This window comes from Eptesicus fuscus, chromosome 5 (genome assembly GCF_027574615.1).
Source record: "Eptesicus fuscus isolate TK198812 chromosome 5, DD_ASM_mEF_20220401, whole genome shotgun sequence".
Lineage (NCBI taxonomy): Eukaryota > Metazoa > Chordata > Mammalia > Chiroptera > Vespertilionidae > Eptesicus > Eptesicus fuscus.
The window spans coordinates 2,412,508-2,429,201 of NC_072477.1; the positions used below are offsets into that span (position 1 = coordinate 2,412,508).

Below are 16,694 nucleotides of genomic sequence, written 5' to 3' on the forward strand. Positions count from 1 at the left end.
TCTGGAGTTTCCTCCTTTTCTTTCATTTGGGGTTTGTCTCCCCATTTTCTGCTGCTGTTCCTTTTGTATTGATTTCTATGCATTAGACAAACTTCTATGCCTCCCAGTCTTTGTGGGATGGCCTTATGTAGTAAGTTTTTTGTTTTGTTTTTGTGGGGGAGCCAGTGGTGCAGTCTCTTAGATCTTCGGAGCTGGGTGCTCTAAGAATGTCCCTTGTGTGAGTTATTTGAGCCTTAAGTGTTATTGTCCCATTTTGAGGTGGAATCTCCTCTCGGGCTGGCTGACTGTGAGGCTCACCCCAACCATGTCATGCAGGCTATTGTGCAGGTGCTGACAGAACAGAACAAAACAAAACAAAAACATACACAAGATCCCAACAACAACAAGAAAAGCAACCCACCAAAATCAAAGTGAGAATTAGGAAGGAGAAAATAGAACAATAATAGAAGAAAAGGGAGAAAATGAGGAGAAAAAAGGGGAAGAAAAAGAAATATGAAAGGGCAGAGATGAAAGAAAGAAAATAAGAATAAGGAATTGGGGAGGAAATCTGTATAAAAGAAAAGAGAAAGAAAACAATTATGAAAAGGAAAACAGAGGAGAAAATAGACAAAAAATGAGAAAAGGAAAAAACAGAGAAGGCAGGAGAAAGAAAAAAAAGAGTAAGAAATGGGAAGAGAAAACTTAGATTTATGAAAGAAAAAAAAAAGAGATGAAATAATAACAAATCCATAAAGAAGAAAGATAGTCGAAACCGGTTTGGCTCAGTGGATAGAGCATTGGCCTGTGGACTCAAGGGTCCCAGGTTCGATTCCGGTCAAGGGCATGTACCTTGGTTGCGGGCACATCCCCAGTAGGGGGTGTGCAAGAGGCAGCTGATCGATGTTTCTCTCTCATCGATGTTTCTAACTCTCTATCCCTCTCCCTTCCTCTCTGTAAAAAAACAATAAAATATATTTTTTTTTTAAAAAAAAAGAAGAAAGATAAAGAAGAGAAAAGTGAGGTGGTGTTTTTCTCAGCAGATTCAGTGCCTCCTCTGCTCCTTAAACTCCTAAGGGTGAGAGTGAGTGAAAGGATGCTGCCTGCCGGGACCAAGAGCTGTTTATTTATTTATTTATTTAAAGATTTTTTTATTGCTTTTTAGAGAAAGAAGAAGGGAGAGAAAGGTCAGTGTGAAAGTGAAACAGCAGTCGGCTGCCTCCTGCACGCCCCCTTCTGGGGACGGAGCTCAGAACCCAGGCAGGTGTCCTGACTGGCAGCGCTGCGGAGCGCAGGGCAGGACCCACCACTGAGCCCCAGAGGCCCGGGCTGGGTTTTCCTTGGTTTGTTTTCTGAAGCACCAGAATCAATCGGGGGTATTTCCCAGTGCCCCTCCTCATGCTTTCCCGAGTTTCACCCGTTCCTCAATGAGTATTTCACAAACAAAGACAAAACTAACCTTCCCTGGTTTGGTTTGTGTTTAAGAGACAAAAACTCAGCTGTTCCTGAAACGGGGTGATCCGAGTCGTTCTAGTCAGTCCCAGTTACCAGAAACGCTCCGTTTTCCATTCCCGGTCAGAGAACTGGGCACCGGGAGTCCCGCCAGCATTTCCCAGGCGAGGGGCGGAGCCCTGGGCAGGATAAGTGAGCGTCAGCGCCCGCGGGCCCGCACGCTGGCGCCCCGGCTGCACCACGCACGACACTCAGCTCTACGCGGCGCCGAGCGCCTGGGAGCAACGGAACCCGCTTCCCCAGGCGGGTCTAGGCTCGGCCGGCCTGGAGCCGCGGACTGTGAGGCAGGAGGGCCAGGAGGCGTGTGGCAGAGCCGGGCCGGGCCAGGCCTCTGTCTGGGCCTGAGCTGTACGCCTGCAAAGAGGTGGACGCGCCCCGAGGGGTCTAGCGTCACTTCTGCCCCTGACACTCGGATTCTGCTTGGCGTCAGCTGTGCACCCCACAGAGCTGTGTACCCACCCCCGATGAGGACTCCCTGAGGGCCCCGGGTGCCTCCCTTTGCCTGGTGCAGGGGGCAGCTCTCAAGGGGGTGCAAACAGAATGATTGCCATGGCACCCTGGGCAGAGGCCCCAGGGACTCCACGGGGCTGTCCCTGGGTGCCAGCCATTACCCCACCTCCCTCCCCGCCTCCCACCCCACCCCCAGCCAAGCAGACAGGCAGGCTGCTCAGAGACAGAGCCGGCCGCCAACTCGCCCACACAGATAAGCCTTTTTTCTCCAGAAGCAATTTTTTGGGGAAAAGTTCAACTATTTTTTCAAAGAAATGGTTACATAAGCAGAGAGTACACAGTGGGGAGGAGGGGGGGTTTGAATGCCTCTGTCCCGGGCTTGTCCAAAGGAGAGGCCGCTGTGTTTGGGATGATCATCAGCTCAGCTCTGTCTCCTGTCCTCTCCCCCTTCCTCCTCTCCCTCCTCTTCCCTCCTCTCCCTCCTCTTCCTCTCTCTGCCCCCCCAGCCCAGCTGCCCTGTCCCCTCGGACCTCGGGGCTGAGTGGGCGGAGGAAGGTGATTAGCCCTGTTTGCTGCAGCAACTGGCTCTGAAGTCTGTGCCTCTCGGTCTCCCCTTATTATTATTCTTTTAATATGTTTTTAGTGATTTCAGAGCGGACGGGAGAGGGAGAGGGCGAAGGAAAGGTCAATGAGGAGAGAGAAGCATTGATCGGCTGGCTGCCTCCTGCACGCCCCACACTGGGAATCGAGCCCGCAGCCCGGGCATGTGCCCTGGCCGGGAATGGAACCGTGACCTCCTGGTGCGTGGGCCGATGCTCACCCACTGAGCCGCGCCGGCCGGGCCAGATCTGCTTCCTGTGCTCTGTCTGAATGAGCCCTGACTGCGCCCGGGCCCCAGCAGACAGCACCTGCCACAGCACGCCATCGGAAGGCCGGAGCAGCGCTGTGGTCACTGACTCGCCCGGGGCTCCTTCCTGGGGGTGGACAGGGCACACACACCAAGCAAGTCAGCTCCCTGTGCCTCTGGCTGGTGTCCGCTCGCCCAGCACGAGGGGAGGCTGCGTCCTGACTGGACTGCCCCTCACACCCATCACGGGCTTCCCCACCTCGGACCCAGGCAAACCGGGCTCTTAGCTCCACTCTGCCACTTCCTTGCTGTGTGACCTTGGGCAAGCCCCTTCACCTCTCTGTGCCCAGTTTCTCCACCGGGGAAAATGCCAACAATTTCAGTGCTTACCTACACACGCGAGCGTAATTATGTATGGTGGGTGCCCAGGAGGTGGCCACCCTGGGAGGTCACAAAGCTACCTGGGGTTTGGGGGCCATGTGGGGGCACCCCCTGGCCCTCTGAGACCTAAAGCAGCTTTGCTTTTCAGAGTTGAGGGCAGAAGGAATGCCAGTCCTGGTTCTGGGGCTCCCGGCGGCTGGGCTCGGCCCCACTGCCCACGGCCTCCCGGGGACACGCTGGACCAGAAGGTGACCCAGGGCAGCGAGACGCTGGTGGACAACCTCAGACTAGCCTCTAGGAACCCCGACTTTGCCTTCAGCTCTACAAGCAGTCGGCTCGGAAGAACCCCAATAAGAATGTCATCTTCTCCCCGATGAGCGATGAGCGTCTCCACCGCGTTAGCCTTCCTGTCGCTGGGGGCCCGCGGCCGCACCCTGAGGGTCATCCACAGGGGCCTCAAGTTCAGCCTCACGGAGACCTCCGAGACGGAAACCCACCAGCTTCCAGCACCTCCTGCGCGCCTCGGCCAGCCCCTCGGCCGGCTGCAGCTGAGCGTGGGCAACGCCATGGTCGTCAGCGAGCAGCTGCAGGTGCTGGCCAAGTTCAGGGCCGACACCACGGCGCTGCACGCCTCCGAGGCTCTCTCCACCGACTACCGGGACTCCCCCGAGGCCCAGGGGCTCATCAACGCCAAGGTGTGCGGATAGAGAGTGAATTAAGGGAGCGGCCGGAGCTGTGGCGCAGGTGGTGGAGCGCTGTCCCTGCTCCAAGGCTGCTGGCTCGATGCTCAGTCGGGGGCACGCAGGAGGCAGCCGGTCCATGTTTCTCTCTCAGGATGTTTCCTCCTCTCTTTCTAAAATAAATAAAAAACATGTTTTAAAAAAGGAGGAAAAGAAAAATAAGGCTCCCTGGAGGAGGTGGCTTCCGCCCTGCGATCAGAGGGAGAGTAGAAGATGGTTAAGTGAACAGAGAGGAGAATGTTCCAGGCAGGAGACAGAGTGACGGGAGAGTTTTCAAGAAACCAGAAGAGCTGGGCGGCCTGGCGCAGGGACGGAGGGCGGGGCCGCCGGGCGCGCAGGGCCGGGCAGCTCCGTGAGGATGCTGGCTTGGCTTCTTAGAGCTGCGGGCAGCGTTCAAGGAGTTTAGACAGAGAGGGGGAGTGAGCAGATTTGCGTCTGAGGAAGAGGCTGCGGCTGCGGGGTGGAAGGGTCCGGGGCCCGGGACGGGGCTGTGGGCGGCACACGGAGGCAGAGATGGGGCCGCTGACAGGGAGAGGGGGCACTTCGAAGGCTGCGGGGAGCCGGTGTGAGGTGTGAGGGGAGAACGGAGGAAAACGCATGTGGGTGTGGCTCCTGCCGAGACGGGGTCCCTGAGACAGACCCCGGGGGCAGCATGTGGAGGGAAGTGACAGGCCAGGTCTGGACACAGCCGAGCCCTCTGCTCCTGGGAGACAGATGAGGGCGTTGTCAGGGGTCGGAGGGAGAGCTGGGCTGGAGGGAGCAGCAGGACGCCCGGGGGATGGGCCAGTGAGCCGCCGGGGCCCCCACCCCGAGTCCCCTGGGGTGCAGAGAAGGGCAGGCTCCTCCGAGGGGTCGCTAAGGGCAGCTCACCAGCTAGTGGGGCGCAGGGAGGGAAAGTGTCCCCCCAGGACCATCAGAATGGAACCAAGGGGCCGGGAGGGGCCAGGGCGTGGGTGAGTGGGGCCTGGGATGCCGCCGCGGCGCCCAGCACCCCAGTGCCAGGTCCTCTCCCTTCTGGGACTTGATGATGTCCCCCAAGTGGGCAACTCGGATGTGCCGGAGAGAACCCCAAGTCCCTCCTTTAGGGGAAAGGGTGAAAGCTCTCAACTTAAGAAGGAAGAACTCCTGCTAAGATCTACGGGAGAAGGACTCTCCTACCATGAAAGCCCGAGAGGAGAGAGCAGTGAGCCGGTTTGCTGTCACACCGGCACCTGCGGCCGGACGGTGGCACGTCGTCACGGGAGGGAGGGTGAGGCCGGCACACTGAGGCAGGGAGGAGAGACCACCCTCACACAACTTTCATTACCGCCTGTGGGTACCCTCCTCCTCTTCCGTTATTAGTGATTAATTTATAAATTAAACTCCATCATCAGTGGGACGTGCAGGAGAAAACACAGCGTGGGGTCCGCACTGTGGTTTCCGGCCTCCCCGGGGGTCTTGGGCCGTGTCCCCGTGGGTAAGGGGGGACCTGCTGGATTAATATGTGCCATGCGCACACCTGGTCTGGATCATAATTCAAACAAACCAAGTGTGAAAAGTAAATGGGGGCCCGGCCGGCGTGGCTCCGTGGGTGAGTGTCCGCCTCTGAACCCGGAGGTCACGGTTCGGTTCCCGGTCAGGGCACACGCCTGGTTGCAGGCTCCATCCCCAGTGTGGGGCGGGCAGGGGGCAGCCGACCAATGTTTCTCATCTACCGCTCTCCCTCTCCCTTCCTCTCTGAAATCAATAAAAATATATATTTTAAAATAATAAATAAATAAATAGATTGGGGGACCAGTTAGGGAAACAATGGCTCGCACGCTGATGGCGTTAAGGCTTTTACTGGTCTTCCAGGGTGTGGCGGACGCTATTGCGGCTGGGATGTTTTAAAATTCTTACAGATGGGGGATGCTTCGGATTTGCCTCAGAACATTCCCAAGGGGAACGGGGTTGGGGGAGGGAGTGATCCTGTCCTCAAGCTGGTGATGTCGGACGGAGGCTGCCGGCGGGGACGTGGGCTCATTACCATCCTGTCTGTGGCTGTGCTCGTTAGAATTCTTCCATCATCCGACCTGAAGCAAAGACAGAATCGTCCTTCCGAGCAGGGTGCGCCTTCGTCCCAGTCCTGGATGAATGAGTGGGTGATGGATGGCAGCCCCCCCGCTCCCCCGTCTGCTCCCTTGGCTGAATATCAAGAGAGCGAATTGAAAATCCTGAGACGTCAGCAGGAAGTGACTGTGTGGCCCGGCCGAGGGCTGAGTTGGTTGGAGCGTTGTCCGAATGCGAAATGGGTTCGAATCTAGGTCAGGGCACACACCTAGGTTGCGGGATTGATCTCCGGTTGGGGTGTGTAGAGGGGACAACCAATTGATGCTCCTCTCTCCTAGTTCTCTCGATATTTCTCTTTCGCTCTCTCTCCCTTCTTGTCTCTCTAAAATCGAGAAAAATACCCTCGGGTGAGGGTTTAAGGAGAAGTGGCTGTGTGGGTGTTTGGGTCCAGGCAGGGGTGAGGAGAGGAAAAATAAAGTCGGAATAAGCAAACCCGGGAGAAAGGAAGTCTGCTCCCACCCAGGAGCCCAGGCCCCCCTGCCCCGCGCCCCGTCGCCAGGCCACCTTTGTCCCTGCCCGCCACCTGCCAGGCCAGGCCGCAGACGGTATTTGGGTTGAAAGGTTTCGCAAACACTCTCTCTCTGTTTATGCCGCACTGAGTGGCCAGGCTGCGGACGCCCCAAGAGCGAGGCATTGCGATTTGAAAGACACCCTACGCAGAACGAACAGCAATCTTGGCATTGGAAAGAGTCGGAGCCCACACCCCGTGGAGGCCAGACCCGTGGCGTGGGCTGCGTTCCGTGACACGCCGGCGTGGGCAGGAGGTGGCGGCTGCAGACGGCCCGTGAACCCAGCCTCACCCTGGCTTCCCAGCATGCCCACAGGCATCACTGCATCGACCTCCTGGCCGCCTGGCGTGGGAGGTGGGGCGGGGACCCGAGGCTCAGGGGAGGGTCAGGCGGCAAACAGTGATGGACTGAGCCCCGGGCACCAGCCCCGCCCGCGCCGAGCTCCGCCCCGCGTGGACCCCGGACGCGGGCGGGCAGTTTGCCTCCTGCCGGGTGTGCTGCGGGGTGACGTGGGCTGAGGCAGCCTCGGGACAGCCTGCTAGTCCAGCCCTCCCAGTCCTCCCGCACGGCAGGCTTCTGTGTCCCGGCCACGCCGACTGCGCAGCCCCTCAGCTCCTTTGAAGGCTCCCAAACCTTGGATTTCAGGTGAGTGGGGGCTGCGGGGGGCGCTGGAGCGGGAGCCACGGCCCCCAGCCAGCGTGGTGGACCTGCCGCAAGTCACCTCACGAGTCACACAGGAGCAGGCACTCACAGGAGCAGAGCAGGCACTCACAGGAGCATGCACACGTGTGAACACACATGTACACACACATGCACCCCTCCTGCTCCCAGAGCTGCCTGTACAGACAGCAGCCTGGAGTGATGCTGGCTCACTCTGCCTCCATGACCTTGAGCACGCTCTTCCCCCTGCTGAAACCCCTCTTCTGATTCATTTCCCGTCTCAGGTCAGGGGCTGCCTCCTCCAGGGAGCCTGCCAGGAACTCCCTGCCTCCTGCAGGCGCCCCTCCCACTGCCATGGCTCTGGGAGCCGGAGCCAGCCCAGCACTGCGTCTCTCCCCGTGGCTGGAGAGCTTCTTCCAGACAGGGCCCCGGACGAATGTTTGCTGAATGCGTCTGCAAGTGAATGGGCCAGCGTCTCTCTGGGCCTCAGTTTCCCCAACTGTGCAATGCTCGGATTGGATCATGGCATCCAGGCAGCTCGAAAGCTCTGTGGTCGGGGCACCTGCCCGCACGATGTTCTGAGTGAATTCCGTGTGCCTGTCCCCCGTGAGCCCGGGCACCCGTGTCTCATCCATCCCGCTCCTCAGCGCGCAGCTCAAGTCCCCACAGACTTCCAGTGGATGTTTGCTCAGTAAATGAATGAGTTAACGAACAAATGAACGCATGGTAAATGGAACAAGGGAATGAGCTTTTCGTGAGAGCCAAGCTGGTCACCAAAGCAAACTACCAGGCAAAAGCGGTCTGTTCCCTGCCGATAGACAACATGGAACCAATTTTACCTTCAAGGCTGAGTGCCCCCCCCCTTTCTTCTCCCCTTTACCGACGAGAGGCCTCGGGGAGAAAGGCTCGGGGCTGCCCACGGTCACGTGTGAGAGCCAGAGGCAGGCAGGGAGGGGTGACGGTGGTTATTCTTACCCACCCCCGAGTGCACACCTGGGTCCGCTCTGGCCCTTACCAACATAAAGTCTGGGGGCCCCAGGGATCTGCTGAGTCAGAATCACTAGGGGGGCGCCCTCAGTTCTCGGGGGTCATACTATCCGCTGCTTCCCGGGGCTGCCCTGTGCCGGGGCCTGGGCAGGCTCTGCTTGGGGCACGATCGCTTTGCATTCCCACAGCCCTGTGACGTGGGGGTGCCCAGCCCCGTCCCACGGAGAGGACGCGGAGGCCCAGGGTGGGGTGACTTCCCAGCTGTCTGTGGGCTCCCCCGGGACAGAAAGCCTGGCTGAGTGAGCCAGGACTCCTCCTGCCCTGCACCGCCTCCGGGCACCAAGCCTCCTCTGCGCTCTCTGCAGGCCCAACGCGCGTCCTGGCTGGAAGAGGGGTCAGCGGAGGAGGGGCTCTCTGTGCCCGGAGACCCGCTCTGTGTGAGCAGGACAGGACGTGGGGAGCTGGGAGGGCCCGCACACAGGGCAGAGGGGCCTTCCCGGCCCCAGAGCGGCTGAGGCTCTTCAGGGGATCGAGCCCGTGGCCTCTGGGGTGCTGCCCCTCGGGGCAAATCAAACGGAGCCCGGCGTGCACTTCGCGGCCCGGCGCCCACGGGTGCACAGCGGGCGGTGTGGCTGCTTCTGTTCAGACGGGATGCTGCTTGGGGGTCCCTCTCACTCACGGTGACTCCACCCCCGCCAGGCTCCGGGTTCAAGTCCCGACTCCACCACCTACCAGTTGTTGGACTTTGGGCGAATTACGGAGCTTTTCCTCTGTTTTCTTATCTGTGAAATGGGGGTGTAAACACTGTGACGTGGGGTGTCAGAGCCGTGCCCCCCGGTGCGCTGTGAGGATGAGGGGGGAGGCCTGGGAAGTGTGGGCACGGTGCCTGGCGCGGAGCAGACACCGGATACCAGTGAGTACTATCACCATTGTTGTTGTTGTTGTCCGCTGTGTCCCTGCTTCCAGACCAAGGACTCCGGAGGATGGAGGCCCCCCGGTGGTGGCTGCTGGTCCCTGCGCTCACGGCGGTGGGCCATTGCCTGGCCCTGGCTAACCAGGAGGATTCCGGCCCCCCGGCCCCCGGCCCCCAGGACGTGCCTCCCGGGCCGGCCCTGCCCTGCCACAAGCTTTCCGTGAGCAACATAGACTTTGCCTTCAACCTCTACAGACAGCTGGCCTCGGAGTCCCCCGGAGAGAACATCCTCTTCTCCCCGGTGAGCATCTCCTCGGCCTTGGCCATGCTCTTCCTCGGCGCCCCTGCAGCCAGCAGGGCCCCACTCCTGGAGGGCCTGGGCTTCAACCTCACCCTGGTGTCCGAGGCCGAGATCCAGGAGGGCTTCCGGGACCTGCTGCTCCGGCTCCCGGTGCAGGGCCCCCAGCTCCTCCTGTCGGTGGGCCAGCGCAGGTTCAGCGGCCTGGGCCCGGGGGCTGCCCGGGACCCGGTGGGGGCCCAGACAAGCATCCGGGAGTACGTAGAGAAGCAGACCCAGGGGCAGCTCGGCGCCTGGGTGGAGGGACTCAGCGATGCCACCGCGGAGGTCCTGGTGAGTCACCTGCTCCTCAGAGGTGAGAGGGGTCTATCCCATGACCCTCCCTCCGGGGCCCCAATCACACCGCAGCCCCGCTCCTCACAGCACCCAGAGCCTCCCCTGCTGACTTAGCTAGAGGAGGTCCACGAAGTCCTTGATGTTTCTGCTTGCATACCTCCAGGGACGGGGAACTCATCACCGGTCGCATTTTAGTACGACTTGTTGAGTTTGTTCAGAGAAGGAGTTTTCCAACTTGAGTGTACATGGTACTCCCTGGGGGACTCGCTTAAAATGCAGGCATCTTGCACTTGTCCCCAGAAGGTTCTGATTTAGGGGACAGGTCAGTCAGGGACCCAAGACCCTGCCTTTGAGGAGGGTCTCCGCCCTCCCCCGCGGGGATGCTGCCGAAGGAGGGCTGTGCTCTCCCCTTTGAGTGACTGTAGGCAGCTCTTTGTCTGGGAGCATGAGCCGCCTTCCGCTGGCAGGTCCCAGGGGGCACGGGTGAGAGCAGGGAGAGCCCTGGCGCTCGGAGCCCCTTCGTGTTTTCCAGGAGAGCAGTAAGGTCACGGGCCTCGCTCCTTAATCACACCCCTTCACTCAGCAGAGGAGTCCAGTCCTTCTGGTGTTTGCACAGTGAGTGCTTTGTGGGTCTCCGGGGAATTCACACCCACGTCTCATGTGACCTTCTCCGCCGGGTGAAGCACGGAGGCTACGGTTAACGCTCCCGTTTCACACGTGAGCAGACAGATTCGTTCTAAAAGAAGAAGTGATTGGCTTGCCCCACTGAGGCATGACTCAACCACATGCCTACGAATAGTTCTCGTCTGGCGTATGTAAGCGTGTTTGCACACACACACACGATCTGAATACCATTATGCCGGTCACTGTGCATATTTGATTTTTACTGAATTCTCTCCACAGCCCAACAAGGCGATATTGTTATGTCCACTTGAGAGATGGGGAAACTGAGGCCCGGTGTTAGGTGACTTGCCTTGGGCCGGCCAGCCAGGCCGAGCCGAGCCCTCAGATCCACACGTTTCAGAGCAGCTGGCACCGCATGATAGATTTTTTTCCCTTTAAACGTCACCACCTCTGGCCCTAGCCGGTTGGCTCAGTGGATAGGGCGTCGGCCTGCGGACTGAAGGGGCCCGGGTTCGATTCTGGCCAAGGGCACGTGCCCAGGTTGCGGGCTTGATCCCAGCGTGGGGCATGCAGGAGGCAGCCGGTCAATGATTCTCTCTCATCATTGATGTTCCTCTCTCTCTCTCCCTCCCCCTTTCTCTCTGAAATCAATAAGAATATATTTTAAAAACATTTTTAAATTAACCACGCCCGAAAGAGAGTGAGGAGACCAGAGAGCACGCCGTCTTCACTCTCTGGCCCTGTCTGGCCCTGTGCCAGCACTCACCCGTCTCACAAACGGGAGGCGCAAGCGCAGGGCAGCACAGGGAATGAGGGACAGGCCAAGGGGCAGTGACGGGGCCGGGCTGGGCGTCCCCTGTGCACTCCCCACCCCGTGGGCTGCCCGATGGGTGACCCGGAGCCCATTCTCCATTCTCTCCACGGCAACCTCGCTGTTCCCTCCCCTCAGCCGGATGGGCGCGACCCTTTGACCCGCGAGCCACCGGCCCGAAGGCGTTCTTTGTGGACGAGCACAGGGCCGTGCAGGTGCCCATGATGAGGCAGAAGGCGCGCCACCGCCTCCTGCAGGACCCCGAGCTGCAGTGCACGGTGCTGCAGATGGAGCACGCCGCCAACGCCACCTCCTTCTTCGTCTTCCCGCAGCGGGGCGCGCTGGCGCAGCTGGAGGACGCCCTGCTGCCCGAGACGCTGATCAAGTGGGACCGTCAGCTCAGGACGAGGTAGCGCTCACACAGGGCCTGGGAGCTCCTGCCTCCTCTCCTCGCTCAGTCAGCGGGCACCCCCTCAGTGATGGTCCCCCCAGGGCCCTGTCCTCGGCCTCCCTGCAGGTGTCAGGATGGGGCCTGGTCAGCTGGTGTCTGGAGGCTGGTTCTAGTCCCAGCTCTGGTGCCAACGTGAGTGACCCATGACGCACAGAGTTCCAGCCCTTAAGCAGTGGGGGCAGGAAAGAGGGCCCAGGACAGATGTTGAATGGAGGACAGCAGGCCCAGGACAGATGTTGAATGGAGCACAGTGGGTCCAGGACAGATGTTAAGTGGAGGACAGCAGGCCCTGGACAGATGTTGAATGGAGGACTGCAGGCCCAGGACAGATGTTGAGTGGAGGACAGCAGACCCAGGACAGATGCTGAATGGAGGACAGCAGGCCCAGGACAGATGTTGAATGGAGCACAGTGGGTCCAGGACAGATGTTAAGTGGAGGACAGCAGGCCCAGGACAGATGTTGAGTGGAGGACTGCAGGCCCAGGACAGATGTTGAATGGAGGACAGCAGACCCAGGACAGATGCTGAATGGAGGACAGCAGGCCCAGGACAGATGTTGAGTGGAGGACAGCAGGCCCAGGACAGATGTTGAATGGAGCACAGTGGGTCCAGGACAGATGTTGAATGGAGAGGAGGGACCGGAGGGGCAGGGAGACCAGAGGAGAGAGGCGGGGTGAGGAGCTGCAGGCCTGGAGCTGCGTTGGGGCCGAGGCTGGAACCTGCAGAGGCACCTGGGCACACAGAGCTGCTTTTGGGGTCTCAACAGCGAACCCGTTCTGTCTCCCCACAGAGAACTCGATTTCCACTTCCCCAAGTTCTCCATCTCCAGCACCGCCAGCCTGGAGCTGCTCCTCCCACGAGCGGCGGTGGGCGGAGGCCTCCCCGGGCAGCCCGGACTGAACATCTCGAAGGTAACCTGGGACCCGGCTCAGCGGTGGGGTGTCCATGCCTGCGGGCCGCTGCGGGAAGGAGGCGCCCGCATCTCCTTACACGCGGAGCGGCTGTTTCCACAACTTGGCACACCGCCATCTGTGCTCTGCATGTACCCCCATTCGTGCACACCCCTGCCCTCGGGGGGCAGCCAGGACAGGGAGGCCGGGCGGGTACCACACCATCAGGGCTGGGCCCGCGGAGGAAGCGCTGGGCTCTTCCTGGTCGAGGGCCCTGGGACAAGCTGTGCAAAGAGACTGAGCCCGGCCGGCGTGGCTCAGGGGCTGAGCGTCCACCTATGAGCCAGGAGGGCCTCGTTCAGGTCCCGGCCAGGGCACCGGCCCGGGCTGTGGGCTCGATTCCCCAGTGGGGGGCGTGCAGGAGGCAGCCAACCAGTGGTTCTCTCTCATCATGGATGGTTCTATCTCTCTCCGTCTCCCTTCCTCTCTGAAATCAATAAAAATATTTTTTTTAAAAATAAAGGTCTGGTTGATCCCTCCTATGGGGTCAGTGGGTGATTCCAGAATTTTCCTCGCAGGTTGCACACAAGGCTGCGATGACGCTGGACGAGGGGGGCATAGAGGTGGCTGCCGCCACCAGCATCCAGCTCACGCCGGGACCCCGCCCCGACCTCGACGCCTCGCCCGCTCCCGACGCGGAGTTCAACCGGCCCTTCCTGCTGATGACCTTCCACACGGACACGGGGAGCCTGCTGCTCCTGGGGAAGATCGTGAACCCGCTGGGGTGACGTGCTGGCTGACCCCAGGGAGCGCGGGGCCGAGTCGGCACCCGGGTCTCCGGGGCCTGACGCGTCACCCGCGGGGCCGGCGGCCCCTCTCCGCCTGGAGGTGCACCGGGCCCGTCTCAGCGCGGGGTGGCGGCGGGACCCCTCGTACAGGCTTCGCGCAGCCACGGAATCGGCCCGGCCCACACCAGGGGCTCCGGTGACGGAACCCTGGCTCTGAGGCGGACGACACCTGGCTCTGTGTGTGGGTTCCGTGGGGCCCGTGGGGCGAGGGGAGGGAGGGGAGCCCGGCTGTGCCGGAGCGAACACCTGCGGCGTGCCAGGCGCGCCGTGTATTTGAACTCATTTTGAAATTAATCCCCACATCAACCCTAACGAGACAAGTGTCCGGTGTGATCCTGGTGGGCCTTCAGATGGTGTCACCGACCGAATCCTGTTTGTCCCTTCGTGCGTGCGGCGGAGGCTCAGGCTTAAGACACACGCCCGAGGCCACTCAGCGAGCGGGCAGCGCGGCTGGGATTCGGGGGGGGGGGGGGGGTGTTATTTCAAAGCCCGGACGCCTGCCATCCCCATCCCCGCGGCCACACCGGCGAGGCTCCGGCGTGCTGTGTGCACGGGCCCCTGGCCTCCTGTGACAGCCACCGCGCCGAGTTGGGTTCAGCAGGTCTGGGCTGGGCCGGAGGTCCGGCTTCCTCCCGAGGTCCCGGTGCCGAGGCGGGTCCGGTGACCACCTGGAGCCGGTGCTAACTGCCCTGCCCCGTGGCCCAGGGAGGGCGAGGCTGTGTGGTGGGCAGGCGGGGTGGCCCCGGCCCCGGTGCCTCGCGGGGCTGAGCAGTCCTGGCAATGCCTCTCGAAGCCGCTGACGAAGCTTGCTTTAGGGCCACCGCTCGGTGAGTATTTTGGGGGAAGTAAGTGTCCTGAACAAAGGCGTGTGAGCCCATGCTGGGCGCTGCTCCGTGTCAGCCATGGCAACCGGGACCGAGGCGGTGGCCTGGCTCCTGCCCCCGCGTCGCCAGCTGCACGGGAGGGAGTCACAGGCTTTGGGGCCAGACCCCCCGGGACCAAGTCCCACCCGGACTCCCTCTAGATGCCCCCGGGGAGCAGCAGGCAGACACGGAGCCTGGCCGAGGCCGGCCCAGGGGCTGCCACGCGTGATCTCATTCCACCTTCACTTCACATTTGCTGCCCGAGATAAAGCTTACTGAGCTCTGCTCTCCTCAGGTGAGAAGGTGCCAACAGAGCCCCAGGGAGGCGGTCAGGTTGGCCTCTCCACAAGGGGGAGCCCCAGAGTCACGGAGAGTGACCCCTAAAAAGAGAGGTGTCCTGGAAAATGGGCGTTTTAACTTTATCTTTTGAGGGTTGACAGTGGGGGTCCCCAACTCAAATGCCTGTGGGGCCAGGTGGGCAGTAGGCAGAGATTGGGGGGCGGCGGAATAACAGCACAAGGTCAGTAGCAGGTACCCACTGGCCTTGGAGTTGGGGAGACAGAGGGAGGGGTGGGGAAAGTGGTGAACTGGAGAGGGGGCTCCATCGACGGGGCGCCCGGCGGTGGCCTGCCTGTGGCAGTGGCTTAGATGACACAGACATGTAAACGGTGACCTCCCGTGAGTGTGAGTGGGCACGTGGCTCTGGTTCGCCCAGGCATCAGGCTGCTCCGGCACGGTGGGCCTGCCATCCGAGGGCGTGTCTTCTTCTGGATGTTTGAAGGCCACAGACCTGCGTCTCCGCCTTCCAGGCAACAGGAAGGGGGCGCGGGGAAAGGGAGAGCAAACACTTTAGAGGTACAACCCCCGAATGACGCACATCTCTTCAGCTCATCTCCTATTGGCCAGAATCCAGTCACGTGGTGCACCTAGCTGCAAGAGAGGCAGGGAAATGTTGCTTCTGTCTTGGGTGACCATGTGCTCAGCCCCTAATTGGGGGTTCTCCTAGTTTAGAAGAAGGGGATGGTGGACTATTGGGGACCCCACCCCCATAGCCTCTGCCTGAGCGCCTGCCAGTCTCGGGTGGATATTACCTTGCAGAAAAGTGTCTAAAGGTTGCTGGCGTTTTGAGTTTTGAGAGAAACGAAAGTGTCATGTTGTTATGTAAAAAGTGTTTCCATTTTTTAATGTCGACAACACATGCGCATTTAAAAAGTACAACAATGTTGGATATGGAGCATGCGGTGGGCCCGGGAGGCAGCTGGGCAGAGTGGAGGGCGGGCTGCAGGGTCCCTGAGACGGGCCCCAAGGCAGGGTCTGGGCGCCTTGGTCTAACCGGAGCCCCGGGTGTGCCTGGCGTTGAAATCCCAGGCAAACGTGAGACGGTCCCGGAGAGAGAAGGAGGCAGCTACGAAGCGGCTCGCAGCTCGGGACCTCGGCTTCCGGAACGTCTGAGCACAGTGTACTGACACGGGCGAGACTCGCCCCTTAGGGACCTCTGTCCGCCGGCCAATGGATGTGAAGGACTAGGACATGTCAGTGATTCTGCTGCAGCGAAGACAAGACCCACAGACGTGGTGGCCAACGTACCAAGTGTGCTCACCCACGTCTCTGTCTTCGCTCTCACGCACACAGGGGGGGCCCGGACGCGGCACTCACGGTACACTCCGCCCGCCGGCATTCTGCTGGTTCTCAGGAGCAGGAAACGCTGTGGCAGAACCTGCGGCTCTGCTGTTTGAATTGTTCTTCAGGGGCTGCGTCTGTCCGGCAGTTGGCTTTAGCTTAACTGACAGCCTGTCAGTCCCTGGGCCCGGATGGAAAGCGGTCTCCTCCGGTGCTTTGCTCCTGGTGAGCCCAGCGAGGAGGCGACTGGGACCTCCCCTCTGTCCTTCTGGGGACCCCATTTCCGGCCGTTCCCGCCCTTCCCCGAGTGGCCCTTCTCAAGGCCCAGCCCCCCCCCCCCCCCCCCACGGCTCAGGAGGGAGTGACGTGCTGGTGTCCTGCGCAATGCCCCTCCCTCCTGGGTAAGGGGCGCCTGCCTCTTTGTCCCTCTCACCTGGCCACCCACCTGCCTCCATCCACAGATGACCCTCAGGCGTCCACATTCCCAAAGCCGGGGGGGCCTCTGGCCGTCTGGTGACGTGGCTCTCGGTCCTGAGACCCGAAGGCCCGCGGCAAGGAAGCCCGCAGACTTGTCAGCCCCGGTGAGCAGCCCAGCAGCGGCGCGGGTCCCGCCGGGTCCCATGGCCCTGCCCACACGGGGCAACAGCCCCGGCCCTGGTGGAGCTCACGGTGCCGCTGGGCTCAGTGGGCGATGTCGCCATGGGGCTGTGGCAGGGGAATCGCGGACAGATTTAGCCGGAGGGGGAAGGGGAAGGGGAAGGCGGAGGCCCTGCGGGAAGACCCTGGGGTCCTCGGTGGCAGCTCGGCAGCCTCCAGCTGTGCGGCCCGAGCAGATGTGGCTGTGAGGCGGGGCCCAGGCCCACGCTGAGCCCCGCGAGGCGCTGTTTCCG

General features: G+C 61.0%; 1 protein-coding gene across 1 annotated transcript; it reads left to right on the forward strand.

Annotated features, from left to right (window-relative positions):
* Positions 1–96: 96 nt before the first annotated feature.
* On the forward strand, positions 97–13,261 carry LOC103302525 (putative serpin A13). Its single transcript, XM_054715396.1, is given in 10 exon segments — positions 97–106; positions 3,339–3,395; positions 3,398–3,481; positions 3,484–3,539; positions 3,541–3,861; positions 7,076–7,148; positions 9,117–9,716; positions 11,271–11,541; positions 12,374–12,494; positions 13,052–13,261. Coding segments are annotated over 10 exon segments (1,803 nt in total).
* The last annotated feature ends 3,433 nt before the right edge of the window (positions 13,262–16,694 follow it).